The sequence below is a fragment of the Dermatophagoides pteronyssinus genome, unplaced genomic scaffold, assembly GCF_027571235.1.
Source record: "Dermatophagoides pteronyssinus isolate colony J.1.1.1.1 unplaced genomic scaffold, Derpt_VIB-CSIC_2022.12 sq0012, whole genome shotgun sequence".
In the NCBI taxonomy this organism is placed as follows: Eukaryota; Metazoa; Arthropoda; class Arachnida; order Sarcoptiformes; family Pyroglyphidae; genus Dermatophagoides; species Dermatophagoides pteronyssinus.
In genome coordinates this window covers 1,033,382-1,051,872 of record NW_027461536.1, presented here as the reverse complement: position 1 = coordinate 1,051,872, position 18,491 = coordinate 1,033,382, and the positions used below count along the sequence as shown (strand labels likewise).

The following is an 18,491-nucleotide window of genomic DNA, read 5'->3' as shown; positions in this document are numbered from 1 at the left end:
TTTTTTTTGTTTGTGTTTAGATGAATTCGATTCAAACGGAATAAATTCTTTATATATTTTTTCAAACATTGAATTCTGGTTTGTCACACGGTTTATAAATTGATTTTTGTTTTTGTCGTTGTCGTTTTTTTGCCATCTTTTTTTTTGTTCATCATCTTTATTTTGTCTGAGGCTCTTTTTCCATCATCATCATCATCGCTATCAACACCGCTGTCGATGTTTTTTGTTGGGTAAATGTCAACATTAATTTCAACATTCTTTTCTTCATTTTTGTTGTTGTTGTTGTTTCGTTTCTTTTTGGATTCCTTTGGATTTTTTTCCTGGCCAAACATTCCATTCCATTTCGTTTAGTTTTGGTATTTTGTTTTGGGTATAAATGTTATGTGTGTGTGTGTGTGATGTGTGTTTGTATGTCTATTATTATTATTATTATTTTTTGTAAGTTGTTCACATCTCATATCATATCTCTAATATCAAGTTTATCATCAATGAATGATGATGATGATGTTAATGTTGATGTTTGAAAATGAAATTATTTACAACACAAATTGAGTTTAGATAATGATAATAATGATCGCGGTTAGATAAAATGAATGAAATGAATTTTCTGATGAATTTTCTGTTTTTTGTTTAGGTTCTGAATGATGCTGATGAATGATGATGATTTGATCAAAATTGAAGGAAAACCAAAATGAAAGTATTTACAATTTAAAATTTACAAATATTTTTGAAACATGTTGTATGTGTGTCTTTTGTGTGTGATTTGTTTGAAATTAACGAAAACAAACATTATATTAAACCATATAACAAGGGACATTAAATGATAACAAATAATAAATTTTTTGTTTTCAACAGCATTTTATATGTACATTATTCATTGTTCGATGAATTTCTCGTTCAGAAAATAAAGTTGTCTTTGCAATCAAAGATTTTATCCAAATTTGTTTCAAAGAACAAAGAAATCAATAACGATGATGATCATCTTCATTGATTTATAGAAACAAGGCCATAATCAATGATGTTAAAATGGTCAGTATGAATGATGATCGATATAATTGTTGACATCCATTTCCATTATTATATTCTCGGCTAAAGAATTTGAGAAAGAAAGAAGAACAAAAATGAAATTTTTTTCTTTGTTTCTTCATTAATTTATGAAATATTTACCTGGCACTACGTTTACCATGTTGTATACTAGCGGCTGGATTAGCATTATTCTGTATATGAACAGCAATATGTGCCGGTTCAGCATTCGATGGTGTACAGCTATAATTTCCCGAATCATTAGCTTGAGCTTTCAATATGATCAATTTTGAAATAGTTTGTGCAGATTTTTCTGTATGCACTTTAATACCACGAGGTGATCCATAGTTAATCACCTTGAAATAATAAGAGAAAGTAGAAAAAGAGATAGTCAAAAACAAAAATGAAACAGAACATATAACGAAACGAATGTAATGATAATTTAATGATCAGTAAAAATGATAACAGAAAATGGAACGAAAAAAACGAAAGATATGGGCAAGCAAAGGAAAATAAATTTTCATGATTGCGTGCATTAGATGTTCATTTTTGGTCGTGGAACGGTATTTATTTTTTATAATATTCATTATCATGCGCGATCAAGTATTCATGATTATTATTAATCGAGACAGAGAAAGAAAGAAAATGAAAAAGAGGTAAAACAAAAAACAGAGAAGAATATCAAAGTATTATGATAATAATGATAATTGAAAAAACATAAATAAAAAAAGGAATGGATCGTTAAAAAACAAACAAACAAACAACCGAAAATTGATAATAAACAAAAAGCAGAAAATCAATTAATCAATAAATATTGACTTACTTGGCCATTATAATACCAGAAAATATAATCCGGTGGTTCGGGCGTATCTTTTACCATACAAGTTAGATTTAATGTTGAACCACTGCTTAGGTATAGGGTTGGACCTTCAACAATTTTTGCTCGACTCACTGTATTGGTTATTTTAGTTGATCATCATCATCATTATCAATAATCAAATAAAATCCGATCAGGAAATATTGTCGCAAAATGCAAATGTTGTTACAACGTTAAACAAGAGAGAAAGAGAGAGGGAGAAAAAATTGTAAAAAAAAAGTTTCATTATTTTCTTTTTCTTTTTTTCTTGGAACCAACAAAAAAAGGAAACTAAACTAAACCAAAACAATCCACTTACCAACAACATTAAGTTGAATAAATAGACTCATTTTTGGCATCGTAGAAATCTAAATGAGAAAAAGAAATAGAAAAAAAATCATTTCGGAAATGGAATTATTATTCGTTATACAGAAATATCTTTCTTTTCTCTTTTCTTCAATCAGATACCGGATAAAGTGATTTATTATCAAAAAGAAAAAAATAAATAATGTAATCATATAATATATTTTTTCTCTTTACCTGACATTCATATATGCCAGCATCTTTTTTTCTTGGATAACTTATCTGTAAAGACCAATCATCAGAATTTTCACGATGTATGGCCTGAAATTGTTGATCCGATGTATACGTAAATGTTCCGACTTGGTAATTTTTCCACAACAACAAAAAACGAAGCGAACCAAAAAAAATTGAATTGAAAAAATTGAAAATCAAATTAGAGAAAATTGATAAATGGATTTATCATCATCATCATCATCATTCTTATTAATAATAATATTTACCCGTCAATATTTGAAAATCTTGACGTCGAATCCAAGATAACTACGATAAATGATATTAAAGGAGAAAGAGAGAAAAAGAAAAAGTTTAGAAAATGGATTGACAAATAAGGAAAGAAAAAACTTCGAAAATTGAAAAGTTTGCAAATTTTTCATTTTCAAATTCCGAATAAAATTTCAAAACCAAAAAAACCGCCACAATCAAAATCGATAATCAAAAGAAAAAATGTAGATCACTTACAGTACGATCACCTAACTGTTTAACACGACATGGTAAATGTACAAATGCTGAACCTTCAGATATGGTTACATTTGTTGATATTGATTCTGTATCAAAATATGGTGAAATACGTTTCTGTGCCGATGATGATGATGATTGAGATGATGATGATAATAATGCTGTTGTTGATGATGAAAGTGCAACGGATGAACCGGCTGATGTACCACCGAAAAATTGTAGACCACGTTCACGTTCTTCAGATGATGACATAAATTCTTCTGAATATGAACGTACAAAACGTATTGTTGCTAATTTATTATTTGTTATAATTGGATAATTAATATCATCATCATTTATCATCATTTGATTATCGGTTAATGATGATGTTGATGATGATTTCGGTAATGATGATGTTGGTAAACAACTACCTATAATTGATGGAATCAAGCCACAAGAAAACGAAAAAAAACGAAAGAAAAAGATTAGGAAAACGAAAAAATATTAAAAAAAAAACAAAAATAGATTCATTCAACCGAGCTAAAACCGTTTTTTGGATGGTAAGACCGTTCGTTCCCTTCCTCTACACACACACACTTGAACATTTGAAAATTTGAAATTTATTGATTTTAACTTGACATTCGATGAAAATTGGATTCGCTTTCACAAACGAGAATGACGACAATAATAATAATTTCTACTTTTTCACCCACCCACTCACCATACACATTGACATTTGTCTGGACATTGATATCGAATCAATTTTGAAGAAAAAAGGACCAAAAAAAATCGATGTCAAAAAATTGATTTTTTTCGTTGTTTGCTAAGCAGAACGACAACAACAACAATCATATTACTATCACCAAAAATCTGATACGATGACGTCGAGAATCCAATGAAAAAAGGAAGCGAAAAAAACAATGTTATTGACGCCAATGTTACATAGAATTTTTAAAAAAACAAACAAACAAGTAATAATCCACATTGAACAATTAGAAAAGTACATTTTTCTCTTTGCTTTTCTCGTTCTAATTTGATGATTTGATTTTAATCTTAAACGAAACAAAATTTACTTTCATCATTTGATTGGATTCTATTTTTGGATTGATTTGAAATGAAGAAAAAAAAATTCAATTCCATTGAATTAAAATTGTATGCTGCACACAATTTTATAGAAAGAATGAAAGAAAGAAAAGAAAGAAGAAAATAGAATGTTGAAACCAGAAAGAATTGATACTGAAACCAATCTTATCATAATAATAATACCATTTCAAGAATGTGATATGTATGATATTGGGGCAGGCTGACAGTGAATGTCAGTACATTTGTCTATCTGTCTGTCTGATTCTGTATTTAGGATTCTGTATTCTGTATTTCAGATTCTGTATCTGCATGTGAATTTAGCAACAAAAAAAAATCCGACAATAAATTAAATTATATATTGGCAGGCTATAACTGATATAGCCAGAGAAAAAACGAAATATCGAATAAAATTGGGGGGTTAAAAACAAAAACAAAAAAGTTTAGATTCGGGTTGACCAGATTTTTGTTTCATACAAGTCTTGCTTTCACACATACACACAATAGTTGTTATGTTAGGATCACGCAATGTGTTTGGTGCTTCTTGTATTTTCCGTTTTTGGTTTTCATTTTCGTTGAACAAAAAAAAAGAACTAACAACCTACTGATAAAACAAAATACGAGGAAGGATTGAAATAAAATTTTAGTTTTTTTCTCTTTCTCCGATTGGATATTATAGACAGCAACAACGATAACAGAATCCATGAATTTCATGATTTTGAAGAATGAGTTTTCAATCGCCTGTATCTTTCTGCGTCATACCCGTATGATTATAAATTTTATTTTATTTTTTTTTCATTTAAAATTCTTTATTTTTTTTTCATTTCATTTTGGACAGTTTCGGACAATTTATCAGAATGTTTTTTCTCTGTTTTGAACCAAATTTATTTATTCATCCATTATCAAAGTGTTTGAATCGATTGTTTGTTTAAATTCATTATTATCCATTTAGAATAGAAACATTGAAAATAGCAGCTTTGTTTTTTTCTGATTTTACTTTTTTTTCAACGAAAAATTGAAACTTTTACTGTATTATTACTGGGGTTAGGAATAGAAAATTTTCAGGAACCAAGAGGAAAATCCTGCACTGTTAAAAATGGTATGACTTTATAAGTTCATAAAGTGGAAGTGTGGACTTATAAGTTCACATTTTTTCTCGTATGAAGTTATAAACTCACATTATTTCTCGTATGAAGTTATAAGCTCACAACATTTTTCGTATGAGTTTAAAAATTCGAATTTTGGATTTTATTTGTAATTAAAAACTCATAATGTTTTTCGGATGGACTTATAAACTCACATGGTTTTTCGTATGAGTTTATAAGTTCACAATATTTTTCGTATGGAATTATAAAATCACAACGTTTTTCGTATGAGTTTAAAAATTCGAATTTTGGATTTAATTTTATTTTTTTTAAATTAAAAACTCATAATGTTTTTCGAATGGAGTTATCAACTCACATGGTTTTTCGTATGAAGTTATAAACTCACAACGTTTTTCGTATGAGTTTATAAGTTCACAATTCCTTAAAGTGAAGTTATAAAATCACAACGTTTTTCGGATGACTTTAAAAATTCGAATTTTGGATTTTATTTTATTTTTTAAAAATTAAAAACTCATAATGTTTTTCGTATGAAGTTATAAACTCACAACGTTTTTCGTATGAGTTTATAAGTTCACACTTCCTTAAAGTGAAGTTATAAAATCACAATTTTGATTTTATTTTATTTTTAAAATTACAAACTAAAAAAATTGGATTTTTGGACTTGGAAAATTTTTTGAAAATTTTGAATTCATGTGGAGGCGACGAGCGCCCTCATAATTGAAATTAGCTGTTAGGGTTCTGTTTTGATTATTTAAACTACTGTTCGATTAGTTGTTATTCATTATTTTTGTTAAGTGTGGTTCGTTTACAAAATTTGGTTATCAGGTTTGCTCATTGAATATGATTGTTGTTTATATCTAACTTGTTCCATGTTTTTCCTAATCTCATTGGTTTTGTTTTAAGTATTTTTATCACTACCTACAATAACACGGAATCAAGCTAAGATTGAGAAAGAATGACATTTATGTTGGGGATGGTCGATTGCTATCTGTCCTATCAATGCTGACAAGTGTCGAATGAATGCAAAGATTCTAATTTACTTTATTTGTCCATTTGATCACGAGGTCATAATCTATAAAGATGGATCGAACAATGAAAACCAAGTCGGGTTCTCTTTTCATGTTCCTGAGACGATTTCTATTGATAAATTTCTATTAGCCTTGTTTAATAATTATAATAATTAATAATATATCTTTAAATGAAAATAATTAAAAACTTCGATAATTTAATTTAATTTCACTTGCGCATCAAGATTTTTTAATCAAAAAAAAAAAACGCTTGCGTATAGGGGTTTTTATTTTTATTTTAAAAACCTCACATTTTTTCTCGTATGAAGTTATAAACTCACAACGTTCTCGTATGAGTTTATAAGCTCACAATTCCTTAAAGTGAAGTTATAAGTTCATAAAGTGGAAGTGTGGACTTATAAGCTCACAATTCCTTAAAGTGAAGTTATAAGCTCACAATTCCTTAAAGTGAGTTTATATGTTCACTTGGTCTAATGTGAACTTATAAGTCCACACTTCCACTTTATGAACTTATAAAGTCATACCATTTTTAACAGTGTGCTTAACAACAACAACAACAGAATAAGCCAATTGACGTTTTGTCGATTTTTCTTCCCAAGCAAAAAACAAGCGACCAACGAACCCGAACGCGACAGATTTTTTTGATAGGGACGCACACACACACACAATATATTCTGATAATAAATGACTTTTTTTGGACTACCATCATCAAATAGCAAAAATGAAAATTCTTCATCATCATCATTATTTTCTTCTCTTCACAAAAAAAATCTTTCTTTCTTTCAAAACAGAAAACAAACAAACAACAACAACAACAACAACAAAAATACTCATCGAGAATCAATGGTTTTGATATATATATTTTATTCGTAATCATCATTATCAAATGATGATGATGATGAAGTTATGATATACGAATCATGGATCATCATCATCAATTCTAAGCTCAAATAACGAATTAATCTAAAAAAGCAAAAAGCAAAAATGAAATATCATCCGAATAATATTAACACATCATCATCATCATCACCATCAAATATCAAGTGTTTAATGATACAATTTCTCTTTCTTCTTCTTCAATATATATCTTGTTAAATGATTGTTTAGATTAACTATGCCACTTAGTTGCACACACACACATGGATGAATGTAAAAAATTTTGACCAAAAAAAACTTCATATCCCGAAATTCCCGAAAAAATTACTCAAGCAACTGTCTCTATCTTTTCTCTATTTCTATTTTCGATTTCTATTTAGTAAATGAAATTCTTCAACAAAAAGAACGAGAATATTGAAAACAAGAAAAATTTCAAAGTGGAAATTGAAAATATTAGACGAAAAAAAAGGATAAGAATAATAGTTTTTAAAATTAAAAAACAACAACAACAACAAATTTGTTTAAATCCGGTAAGAATTTCAATTTTGTTGAATTTATCATCATCATCATCATAATAATAACCGACGATAAATGTGCTTTGTCGAATACTAATTCCTGTGTAAAGCTGCAAAGTTGTTTTTTTTCTTCCATTCAGTCGCGTTTGATGGAAAACCAACCAACCAGCCAAATACACAAGCACAGAGAATACACATAGAATAATATAACGGATGATGAAAATAAAAAATTCAAAACACGAGAAAACTATAATAAAAAACTTAAGCGCAAACGGGAAAAAACTTGATAAAAATGAATAATGAATTGTGAACGGAGAGAGAGAGATGAGAGAGAAACAAGACAAAAAAAACAGAAAAGAATTCAACGAAAAGAATGAAAAGATAATTGAAATTCTTTTCAATTCATCGACTTTTCAAATTGAAAAATTGAAAATGGGTGGATGAATGGAACGGAATCCTCTTTTTAAAAAAAAAAAAAAATTATTTTCTGAAAAAAATAATAATTGATTATCGATCATTTCTGCGTAATAAGTTTCCATATTGTTTTTTTTCATGTTTTTTTCTTCTTCTGGTTTTTACTTTTTAAACACAAACACACACTAATCGGTTATCCAAAGAATAATTTGTTTATCATATAATATTTATTCATTATGTTGGAATATATAATGTTTTTTCCACACACACACAGAATGTCATTGGAACCAGAAATCATCCTGTACATAATGATATATCTTTGCAATTAAAAAATTTTTTTATGGAATCCAAAACGACGACGACAATGACAAAGATGATGATGATTATGGCAATCATTGTAGTAATAACGCAACCGGAAATCAATGAAACACATTTCGGTAAAGTCATCAGTATGGTAAAATGGAAATTTTTGTGTGAAATTTTTCACACAGTTTTGTAGAATAGGCTAAATAGAAAACAAAAACAACAAAAAATTTTTTTAATTATTATTATCATCACCATGGCGGCTGTCATCAATATAAAATGGCATTCTTTCTTTCTTTCACATCCTATTTAACTACGAAAATTCTCATCTGGTTAATGTCTGGTTGATGTTGTTATTGCTTTTTTTCCATCATCACAACCAACCGCATCATTTATTTATTTATTGTTTTGCATATCTTTTCATTCGCTCCGTATAAAAATCTATGAAAATGAATTTTTGAGAACAAAAAAAAAATCAAATTTTTTTTTAATTTTCATAATTTTTCTGGCATATATTTTCTGGAAAACAAAACAAAACAGAAAATCCCTTGATCATTGTTTTTGCGTTGTTTGTTTATTGTCATCATCATCATCACCATGTTCAGCAGAATAACCTCGGTATATCCATATGGGAGCACGGAATGAATTCATTTTTCATTCTTTTTATTGTTTCGTTTTTGTTATTTTCGGCGACAAAAATTAAAAAAAAAGAATAATAACGCGACAATGAAAAAATTCTTAAAATTAATTATTAGCTAGAATTTTTTCATTTTATCATCATCATCAATCGTGATGCTAAATCTGGAGCAAAACAAAATTTTTGTCATTTAAATGTGAAATATGAATTTTCTTTCATGAAACGAATTCGGCAAACAAAACAAAACAAAAAAGATAATTTCAGTTTTGTTTCACTTTTGATTTCAAGTCTAAATAAACAAAAATAAACCAAAGAAATTCCATACTGTACAAAAAAAGAAACAGGTAAAAATAAAGTTTATCATTAACAAAAACAAAATCTATATTTGTTTAACACTTCACATATCAGATGACAATGATACAAAAATAGGTAAGTAACTGAATGTAATCAACAGCGCATTACATCACACAATGTATATCTAAATAATGAATGAGAGAAAAAAAGGGGATCATAAGATCAATTTTCCGAACAACATTTGAAAGAAAATATAGTGTTAATTAGTGTTAACAAAAATAGAACATGTTAGGCTAAATATCATATTATGAAATACTTTCAAAGATAGAAAAGAATACAAACATCAAACACTAAATACATTGGGTAAAAAAAATGTGTGGACTTAATTAATACTTTTTCTGTTATTGTTGTTGTTAAATAAAAATAGAAATTCTTTCGCTTTGTTGTTGTTGTTGTTGTCGGAAATTTAAGCTTCAATGTTGTCGTTGTTGTTGTTGTTTGGTTGTGATGACAACAACAACAATTAGAAAAAAAATAACAGGTAAAAATAATCAATCGAATCAAAATAATAATCAGAAAAAGAATCTCTAAACAAACACATAGGATAATCATGACATTCTGACTATATTTCTATCCATCTTTTTCGGTTGTTGTTGTCAACCCAAAAAAAAGAAATAGAATCCCAAAAGAATTTTGTTGTTGTTGTTGTTAGCAGTGACAAATTTCAACAACAACAACAGAAAAAAAGTTAAATACAGAATTTTCAACAACAACAACAACAGAAAAAAAGTTGACGGCCGCAGGGATCTTGATGTGCTAGAAAATTTTCAAAAAAAAAAGAGTTTTGTTTCGTTTTTTCTTCTTCATTCTGTCGAAATAGGATCATTTATTTTTATTTTTTTATTTTCGAAAAAAATATCCATGACATTAACTCGTTCGCTACCAGCGCTTGAGAAACAAATCTTTAACCACAGCCCATGGAATTTTTTATAATAGAACTTTGAATGGCAATGATTTTAAAACCAACGCATATTTGTAAAAGTAATTATATAAGAAATTTGAAAAATCTAATTGATAAATAAATGTAAAATCTTAAACGACGAGTATTTGCATTTATGTAAAAACAAAAACGACGCAAATTTGATCAAATGTGAATACAAAAACCAAGCATATTCGATCAAATGTAAAAACAAAAACGACGCAAATTTGATCAAATGTGAATACAAAAACCAAGCATATTCGATCAAATGTAAAAACAAAAACGACGCAAATTTGATCAAATGTGAATACAAAAACCAAGCATATTCGATCAAATGTAAAAACAAAAACGACGCAAATTTGATCAAATGTGAATACAAAAACCAAGCATATTCGATCTAATGTAAAAACAAAAACGACGCAAATTCGATCAAATGTTAATACTAAAACCAAGCATATTTGCTTAAATGTAAATACAAAAACGACGCATATTTGCGTCGTCGGGTTCAAAATAAAGAACTAAAACGACGCACATATGCGTCGCTGGTAGCGAACCTGTTAAAGAAAGAAAACATTCCAAGTTTTTTTTGTTGTTGGTTTTTTTTTCTGGTACATCATCTGAAGAATAATGACTAACTAACTATAGCCGTAAAGTGTAGAAATCTTTCAACACAAATGATGATGAAAGGGTTTTTTTTTGGTCTTCATTTGAAAATAATGTCAAATAGATTCACCTAAACACAGACACACACACAAAAGGATTCATAAAATTCACATGGGAAATGTAAAAGAATTATTCTTCTTCTTCTTTTTTTGCTGCACAAATGTGATGATGAAAGATTTTTTTCTCTTCATTTTTCTTCTTCATTCATTAAGACAATCCTATCAAAAAAGTGTGTGTGTGTGTGTGTAGGTGTACATTACATAAGAATCCAGATGGTTTTTCATCATCATCGAAAAAAAACGATGCAAAAAAAAGGCGGTAATGTACAACAATTCAAATGGATGGATATCATCAACCAAATAAGAAAACCAAAAAAAAAAAAAGATAATTGGGCGTCAAAAGTAATGATGATGATGATGAAAGAATTTCATCATCATCTTCATCTTGGTGATGATTGCCCGAATGAAATTCTAGAAATAAAGCTAATTTTGCGTATGGTGTTTGTCCAGTATGTATCTTTTCATTTCAATGCCTTTTTCAATTAATTTTGATTTCTTCTTTTGTTTTTTTTTCAACCCATTGTGTGTGTGTGTGTGGTTTAGTGGGTGGATGGATAGATACAAATAATGAACAAAAAAAACGAACAAAGAAGAGAATTCACTGTTATTATCGACAGATACGACGACGACATGATGATACTAATTAACCGAATTCATATCTTGTCTTTTTTTTTTGTGTGTCATTCTTGATGAATAACAGATATAGATACAATCAACTCTTCCATTGTGTTTTTTTTTCAATTCGTTACCGTTAGGAACCAAAGCAAAGAAAAAAAAATGTGATTAATGAACAAAATGAAGAATTCTTCTGTTTATCAATCTATCCATTCATTCATTCATTCATCCATCAATCTTGTCATATGATGATAATAATGGTCCAAACAAAAAAAAAAAACCTGGTCAACCTAATAATACTTTTCAACTGTATGGAAATATAGAATAACCGACATGGAATAACCGAAAAAAATGCGTATACAATTTCCAGTACAGTCTCTATTTTCTTCTCTGCTGATCATGTTGTTGTTGTTGCTGTTGTTGATGGCGATGATGATAATAAAAATACCTATAATTTGTAATTAAAAATAATGATGATAATAATGCCAGTTTCATTTTGTTTTTTTGTTTATCAAATTTCATTTTTGCAATTACAGTGTGTTACAGATATATATCATCATTATAATACGATAATTAAAAGCAAATATCCATTACATTTCAGCATCCAGGAAATTTTTCGAGAAATTTTTCCTTGATGAAAAACCTAGGGAACAAAAAAAAAAAATATTTTGAAACTCAAAATATTTTTCTGCTGCTACTGCGTTTTTTTTTCAAGGACAACAGACAAAATTCACACCAAAATACAAATTGTTTCACTGTTTTTTTTGTTTTTGTTTTTGTTTAATTCAACAGGAAAACAACCAAAACAATTTAATGATAATGATTTTGGTAACACGATCATTTGGTTCTGATGCAAGACAGAAACAAGGGAAACAATTTTCTTTTTTTCACTCAATATAAATATGGATCATAATTTAAAACTTTAGCTTTTTTTTTGGTATATGATTCTTTGTGATATATAGAGACAAAACAAAAAACCGAAAATCGAATCTAAACAAGGCAAATGGTCAAAAAATATATATTTTTTTCATAAAAATAATCTGGCCAAACCGAACACAGCATAGCATTCATTCATAAATTCGAGTTATTCGTGCGTGAATTTCACATTTTTTTTCTTGTGTTCCGTTTATTCATTTATTTAACTACCCCCCAACACCATCATCATCAAATTCTTTAAGCAATGAACAAAAGGGGAAACAAACACAAGAATCGAAACAATGATGATGATGATGAACCAGAACGAGAATATAAAAAAATGAATCATTGGAAAGCAAAACAAAACGACAAAACAAAAACAAAAACAAAACAAAATGGAATCAGGAATATCTAGAGATGATTTCTGGCAAAACAAAAAATGGATAAAACAAATTTTTTTTGAATCAAGACCAATTCTTTTGTCATAGAGGTATTCTTTTTATTTTGTGAAATTCTATATAAATGAAAAAAGAAAAAAATGAAAAAAAAGTTCCCGAGAGATATGGAAAAGTAACGAAGAAAAAGTATAAAAAAAAATGAATCTATCTATTCATCTATCTCACACACACACACACACACACACAGATATCCAAAGTATTCAGAGCGAAAGAAAGAGGGGAAGAAAAAGAAAAACAAAATAAAACCTAATTGCCAACAACAACAACAACATTATCATTAGGGTCCAGAATCAGTCATCCATCCATCCATCCAAACATTTACAAACAAACAAACAACAGGAAAAAAAGTGGACAAAAAAAAATCTCATTGCTTTTCTGATTTCTATATATATAAATTTTCAATGTTTCGTTTCATTTAGTTTAACACCATTTTTTTGTTCAGTGTTCCTGCTTAAAACAATATCTATATTATATTTCTAGTGACAATAATGATGAAGAAGATGATGATGTTGTAGACGATAGTTATATCATTTTTTCTGTTTTGGTGGGTTAAATGTTTTCAAAGTCAACCGTTTTTTTTTTTCTGGGTAAAGTACCGGATAAGAAAAGGAAACAAAAGAATCATCATTGGCGACACCCGTAAGATTTTGACTATTTTGTTTTTACAGTAGCAAACAAACACACGAAATAAAAAAAGAAGATAAGGAAGAAGGTGAAGATGATTTGAACAGCAGAAAGAAAAAATCCAATCTGAAAAAAAATAAATATAAATCATCAATATGGATTTTTTTTTCTTTGGCAGACAGAAAAAGAAGAAGAAATCTATTTCCACCAATTTATTGATAGCTAGCGGGCAAGATATTTTCTATCTCGATCCATCCAAACACACTATGGAAATTTTTTCCATCTTTTTGATTATGAATAATTTTCTCATTCAAATAGGAATTATATTTCTGGGATTTTTTTTTCTCTCGCCCTGACAAACGAAAACAAAAAACACAGTTGTTGTTTTTATTCTGAGCCCAGACTCGTAATCATTAACAAGTTACTCTTTTTGTTGTTGTTGTTGTCGTTGTTTAGCTGATTATTTTGCTTAGAATAGCAAGGGGAAAATAAACGAAAGAGCGAGAGAGAGAGAGAGATTAATTATTCATACACAAAATATGAAAATGGTCCATAGAAAATTTGTCACATTTATTCACATTGATTTAGTTTTTTTGGCCATCATCATCATAACACCGTTTTTTTTTTTTGTTTTTTGAAGGGAAAAATGTTGGTGGAGTTGGTTGGTTGAAATGGAAAGAATATTCTTTTACTTCTTTCAAAAGGATATTATTATCAAACAACAGCAACAACAACAAATCAGACAAACGATGATGATGATGATGGGAATCAAATCCAACCCAACAACCACAAGCAAGAAGAAGAAAAAAATTCTGTGAAGCACAATTCATTCATTCTGGATTTAAAAAAAGAAGAAGAAGAAAATGAATTAAGCTTATCATTAATTCCATTCACTATGATATCTTTATATATTTGGTAACAAGTTTGGGATTTTCATCATCATCAACAACACGATGATGATTATTATAAATGGACTTTTTGTAAAAAAAAAAGATAATTTGAATATAATATGATAACCAGAAGGAAAAAAAGTTGAATTCTGAAAATTCATTTTCTGGAAATTTTCCATTTCAAACAACAACAACAAAAAAATCCATATACAAAATAAAATTTCATAAATTATTCAAATGTATAAACCTCCCTAACCAGACAAACACACAGACACAGATAGAAAGGATTGCCAGAATATAATCAAAAAATCTGAAACTCAACAACAACAACAATAATAAAAATCAATAATTAAAATATGAAACAACAACAACAAAAGAAGCAGTAAAAATCAAAGACAAAAACAAAATATGTCGTAATAAGCTAAAATGAAACAAAACAAAAACGAAAGAAAAAAAAATTGCAAGACATATTTATAAATAAACTGACAACACCATTCTTGCCATTCATTCAACAATAACTATCTAGACGCCAAAGAATATAAATATGGTCAACAAACAAAAAAATATTATATAGTTTCAGACAATCGAAGAAGAAGAAGAAAAAAAACGAAAGAATTTACCGTACACTTGAAATCAAAATTGATTGTTTTTCATGACTATCATCATTTTTTATATTTGGGTTGGGTTGTGTGTGTGTGTGTGTTGTGGATCCCAATTGTGGACAAATCGTTTTTTTCTTCTTCTTTCAATTCATTTATTCATTATTTATGCTGATTCATTGTATAATATTATTGACAATAAAGGGAAAATAGATAGAGATAAACGGGAAACCAAACCAAACCAAACCACTAAAATTCAATCAAATATTTGCACCAGCAGAAAAAAAAATCCAATCAATTGAAAGCTTTTAATCAATCAATAATGATTTGAAAACAACAAGAAACATCATCAATTTGAACAATATAAAATTCAATTTAAAATTTTCACATAATCGACTTTGTTTCAAAAACAAAATACAAAAAAACACCTTCAAAAAATAAGTCCTTGGTTACTTTGAATATCAGAATTTTCATCTGTGTTTTATTCACATGAGAAATGAGTGCAAAAATAACAACAACGACAATCAATAAAAATAGAGAAATCAAAGAAAAAAAATAGGCAATATCAAATCAATAGGAAATACAATTCCGCCAAAAGAAAAAATCAAAAATAATGGCATTCGAATTATGATAATAAATGGAAAAAGAAATCACAGAATATAATATGTGCGTGTGTGTGTGTAGTACGGATAATATTGACGACAATTTGAAACAATTGTAACGACCATACACATACCATACAAATACAAAAACAAATTTCTAAACTTTCTCATAGGATTTTTTTCTTCAAAATATTATTTATCGAATGTTTGGACCCAAAAAGAATGAATTTGGCCCAATTGTGTATCTCACACAATATATATCGGTTTCAATGGTTCAAATCATATTTTTAGACATACAAGAAACAAAACAGCAATGAAACAAAAAGCATATCATTATTATTATTTTGAATCTATCTTTAAGTGAAAGAGTATATATGATAATAATAATGGATTGGATTTGAAAATAAACCTAAAATGTGTATTGTCTATTTATGGTCTAAAGAAAGAAAGAAATATTGATATGAAATTGTCGACCAAATGTGAATCGTTTTTTCTTTTTGTTTGGTTCTGGATCACCAAGTAATTTTTTTCAAATAAAAAAAAATATATTTCTTTTTTTTCTGTTTCTTAGGCCATCATTATCATTTTTGTCTGTTTTTGTTTCTACTCTATATATCTCAATATCATAAGAAATGTGATTCTTTTTTTTTTTGATATTTATAATCGAAATCGAATAATAATCGATTCTTATATGACTTTTATATTTCTTTCTTTCTTTCTTTATTTGATCAAGTAAATATATTTATTTGAAAAAAAGATCCATTGGATCAAAATGATGATAATTTTTTGCAACTAAAAAAACAACAACAACAACATAATAATAATAATCGAATGATAATGAAAATAAAAAACAGAATAGAGTAACAATGCTTCTCATGTTTGAACATTGTTTCGGCAATATCGACAAAAAAAAATGATCATTTTTATTACTAGTATCTTTCTATCGAAACAGCAACAGAAAACGAAACAATAATAATACAAACAGCAAGACATACAGAAGCATCCATTACATTAATATTTATAAAAATATGAATTTCAATTCTTTCAAATTCTTGATAAAAAAAATAAAGTCGAAAGAATTCTACCATTTCAAATTCTTGTTAAAAAAATAATTTGATTGCTTTATGAGAGGAAAAAAAAGTGCAAAAGTAGAATACCAATTTCTTCAACAAAAAAAAAGATACACACACAAACACCCACTCAAACATCTAAATTATAAAAGAAAATATTAAACTTACAAGAATCAATATGATGATTGATGAATAATATTTGTAAAATGAATATGATCGACATAACAATACGATAATTTCCATAGTTTATTGATTGTAATGTTGATGATGATGATGATGACCATTTTGGCCAAACGTTGTTAATCATCATCATCATCATTAATGATGATGATGTTATTTTGGGTGGTTGAAATTCTAATTCAGTTTGACAATTTGTCTTCATTGTTGTTGTCGATGATGATGATGATGATGATGATGGAAATGTTGAAACTGTCAATAACTTTTTTGTTGTTGCCATTATTGCTCGAGGACTATTTTCATCATCGTTACATTGTTGTTGTTGTTGTTGAACAAAAAACTTTTTCATTTGAAAATCACTGTTACTATCATTGAATTCATTATTATTATCAATACTATTATTATTATTATTGATTATATTGACAACCAATGCATTATTATTATTATCATCATCACTATTATTGGTAGCTGTTGAAATATTCACATTATAATAAACATCATTATTATCATTGAAAATGTTTTCAACAACTAGAAAATTTCGTTTCAACAAAATTGAATTCAATGATTTTGTTGTTATCGTTGTCGGTGTTGTTGTTGTTGATTGAATTTCTGTATCATCGATTTCTGTTGACAATGTTGATAAAATCTGTTGTCGTTTTATCGATTCGGATGATGATGATGATAATAATTGAATTTTTGGGTCATGATAATCAACAATATTTGTATCGTCGCTGCTGCTATCGTTTATTCGTCGTAGATATTCAGAAGCCATTTTTGCGATTATGGTCATTATTTTCTTTTCGTTGATAAATATGTATTGCATGAAAAGAAAACTTATATTTTTTTTCTATCCTGTCAATAGATGACGTATCACCATCATCATTATTATCCGTTTGAAACTATTGTTCCACATACACACAATATCCCGATGAAGTCGATGTTTCAGTCAAAAAAAAACTTATGAAACAAATTGACATAAACACACTCATTCATTTACGGAAAAAATGTATGTATGTAGAATCTATAAAAGAAATGGAATAGAAAAAGAAATGAAATGATGAATAATAATGCCCAAATGAGAGAGAGAAAAAAAAATGCCAAAAGCAAAAATTATTAATCATTTTGATCAGAATTGAATGAAAAACTAAATGAAATAAGAATAACTTATCAAAACAGAATTGATTTGAAAGAATAAAAAGAAAAAAAGAATAACAAAGATGGAAAACAGAATTTAATAATTTATTTTGTTTTGGGTGAGGACTCATTTCGAGGATCATTGATGAATGAAAAAGAATCAAGAATCAAGAAAAGCAAAATGGGCGTAAAACAAACACCAGACCCAGAAAAAAATAACTAACTAAACAAACAGAATTGATGAAGATCAAGACTTCATTGTAAACTTAAATATAAGCAGTCATCATCATCATCATCATTAACAACGAAAAGTGAAGTGAAGAAAATGTTTGTTTGTTTGTTTGGACAAACCACCCTTGTTATAAATAAAATTTTGGGGAAAAAACAGAAAAGGGTTTCACACAATCGGATTGTAGCTGTTTATTTGCTATCTATTCTATCATCTTATTATATTCACTTTATTCAGCTTATTGGTTTTTTTTCTTGATGTTTGAATTTTGGTTTTTGGTTTTGTTTTCTGTCTCGTTTCCTCACTTCATTCATTCATTCATTCATTA

General features: G+C 27.9%; 1 protein-coding gene across 1 annotated transcript; it reads right to left on the bottom strand.

The window, feature by feature from the left end:
• Positions 1 to 915: 915 nt before the first annotated feature.
• On the bottom strand, positions 916 to 17,821 carry LOC113791052 (uncharacterized). The gene is made up of 8 exons (XM_027340771.2): positions 16,792 to 17,821; positions 2,921 to 3,327; positions 2,683 to 2,722; positions 2,420 to 2,541; positions 2,199 to 2,247; positions 1,847 to 1,974; positions 1,168 to 1,379; positions 916 to 1,089 (listed from the first exon to the last, which is right to left on the bottom strand). Exons 1-8 carry the CDS (start codon positions 17,621 to 17,623, stop codon positions 993 to 995), a joined length of 1,887 nt encoding a protein of 628 aa, XP_027196572.2. The 5' UTR covers positions 17,624 to 17,821; the 3' UTR covers positions 916 to 992.
• Positions 17,822 to 18,491: the final 670 nt, after the last annotated feature.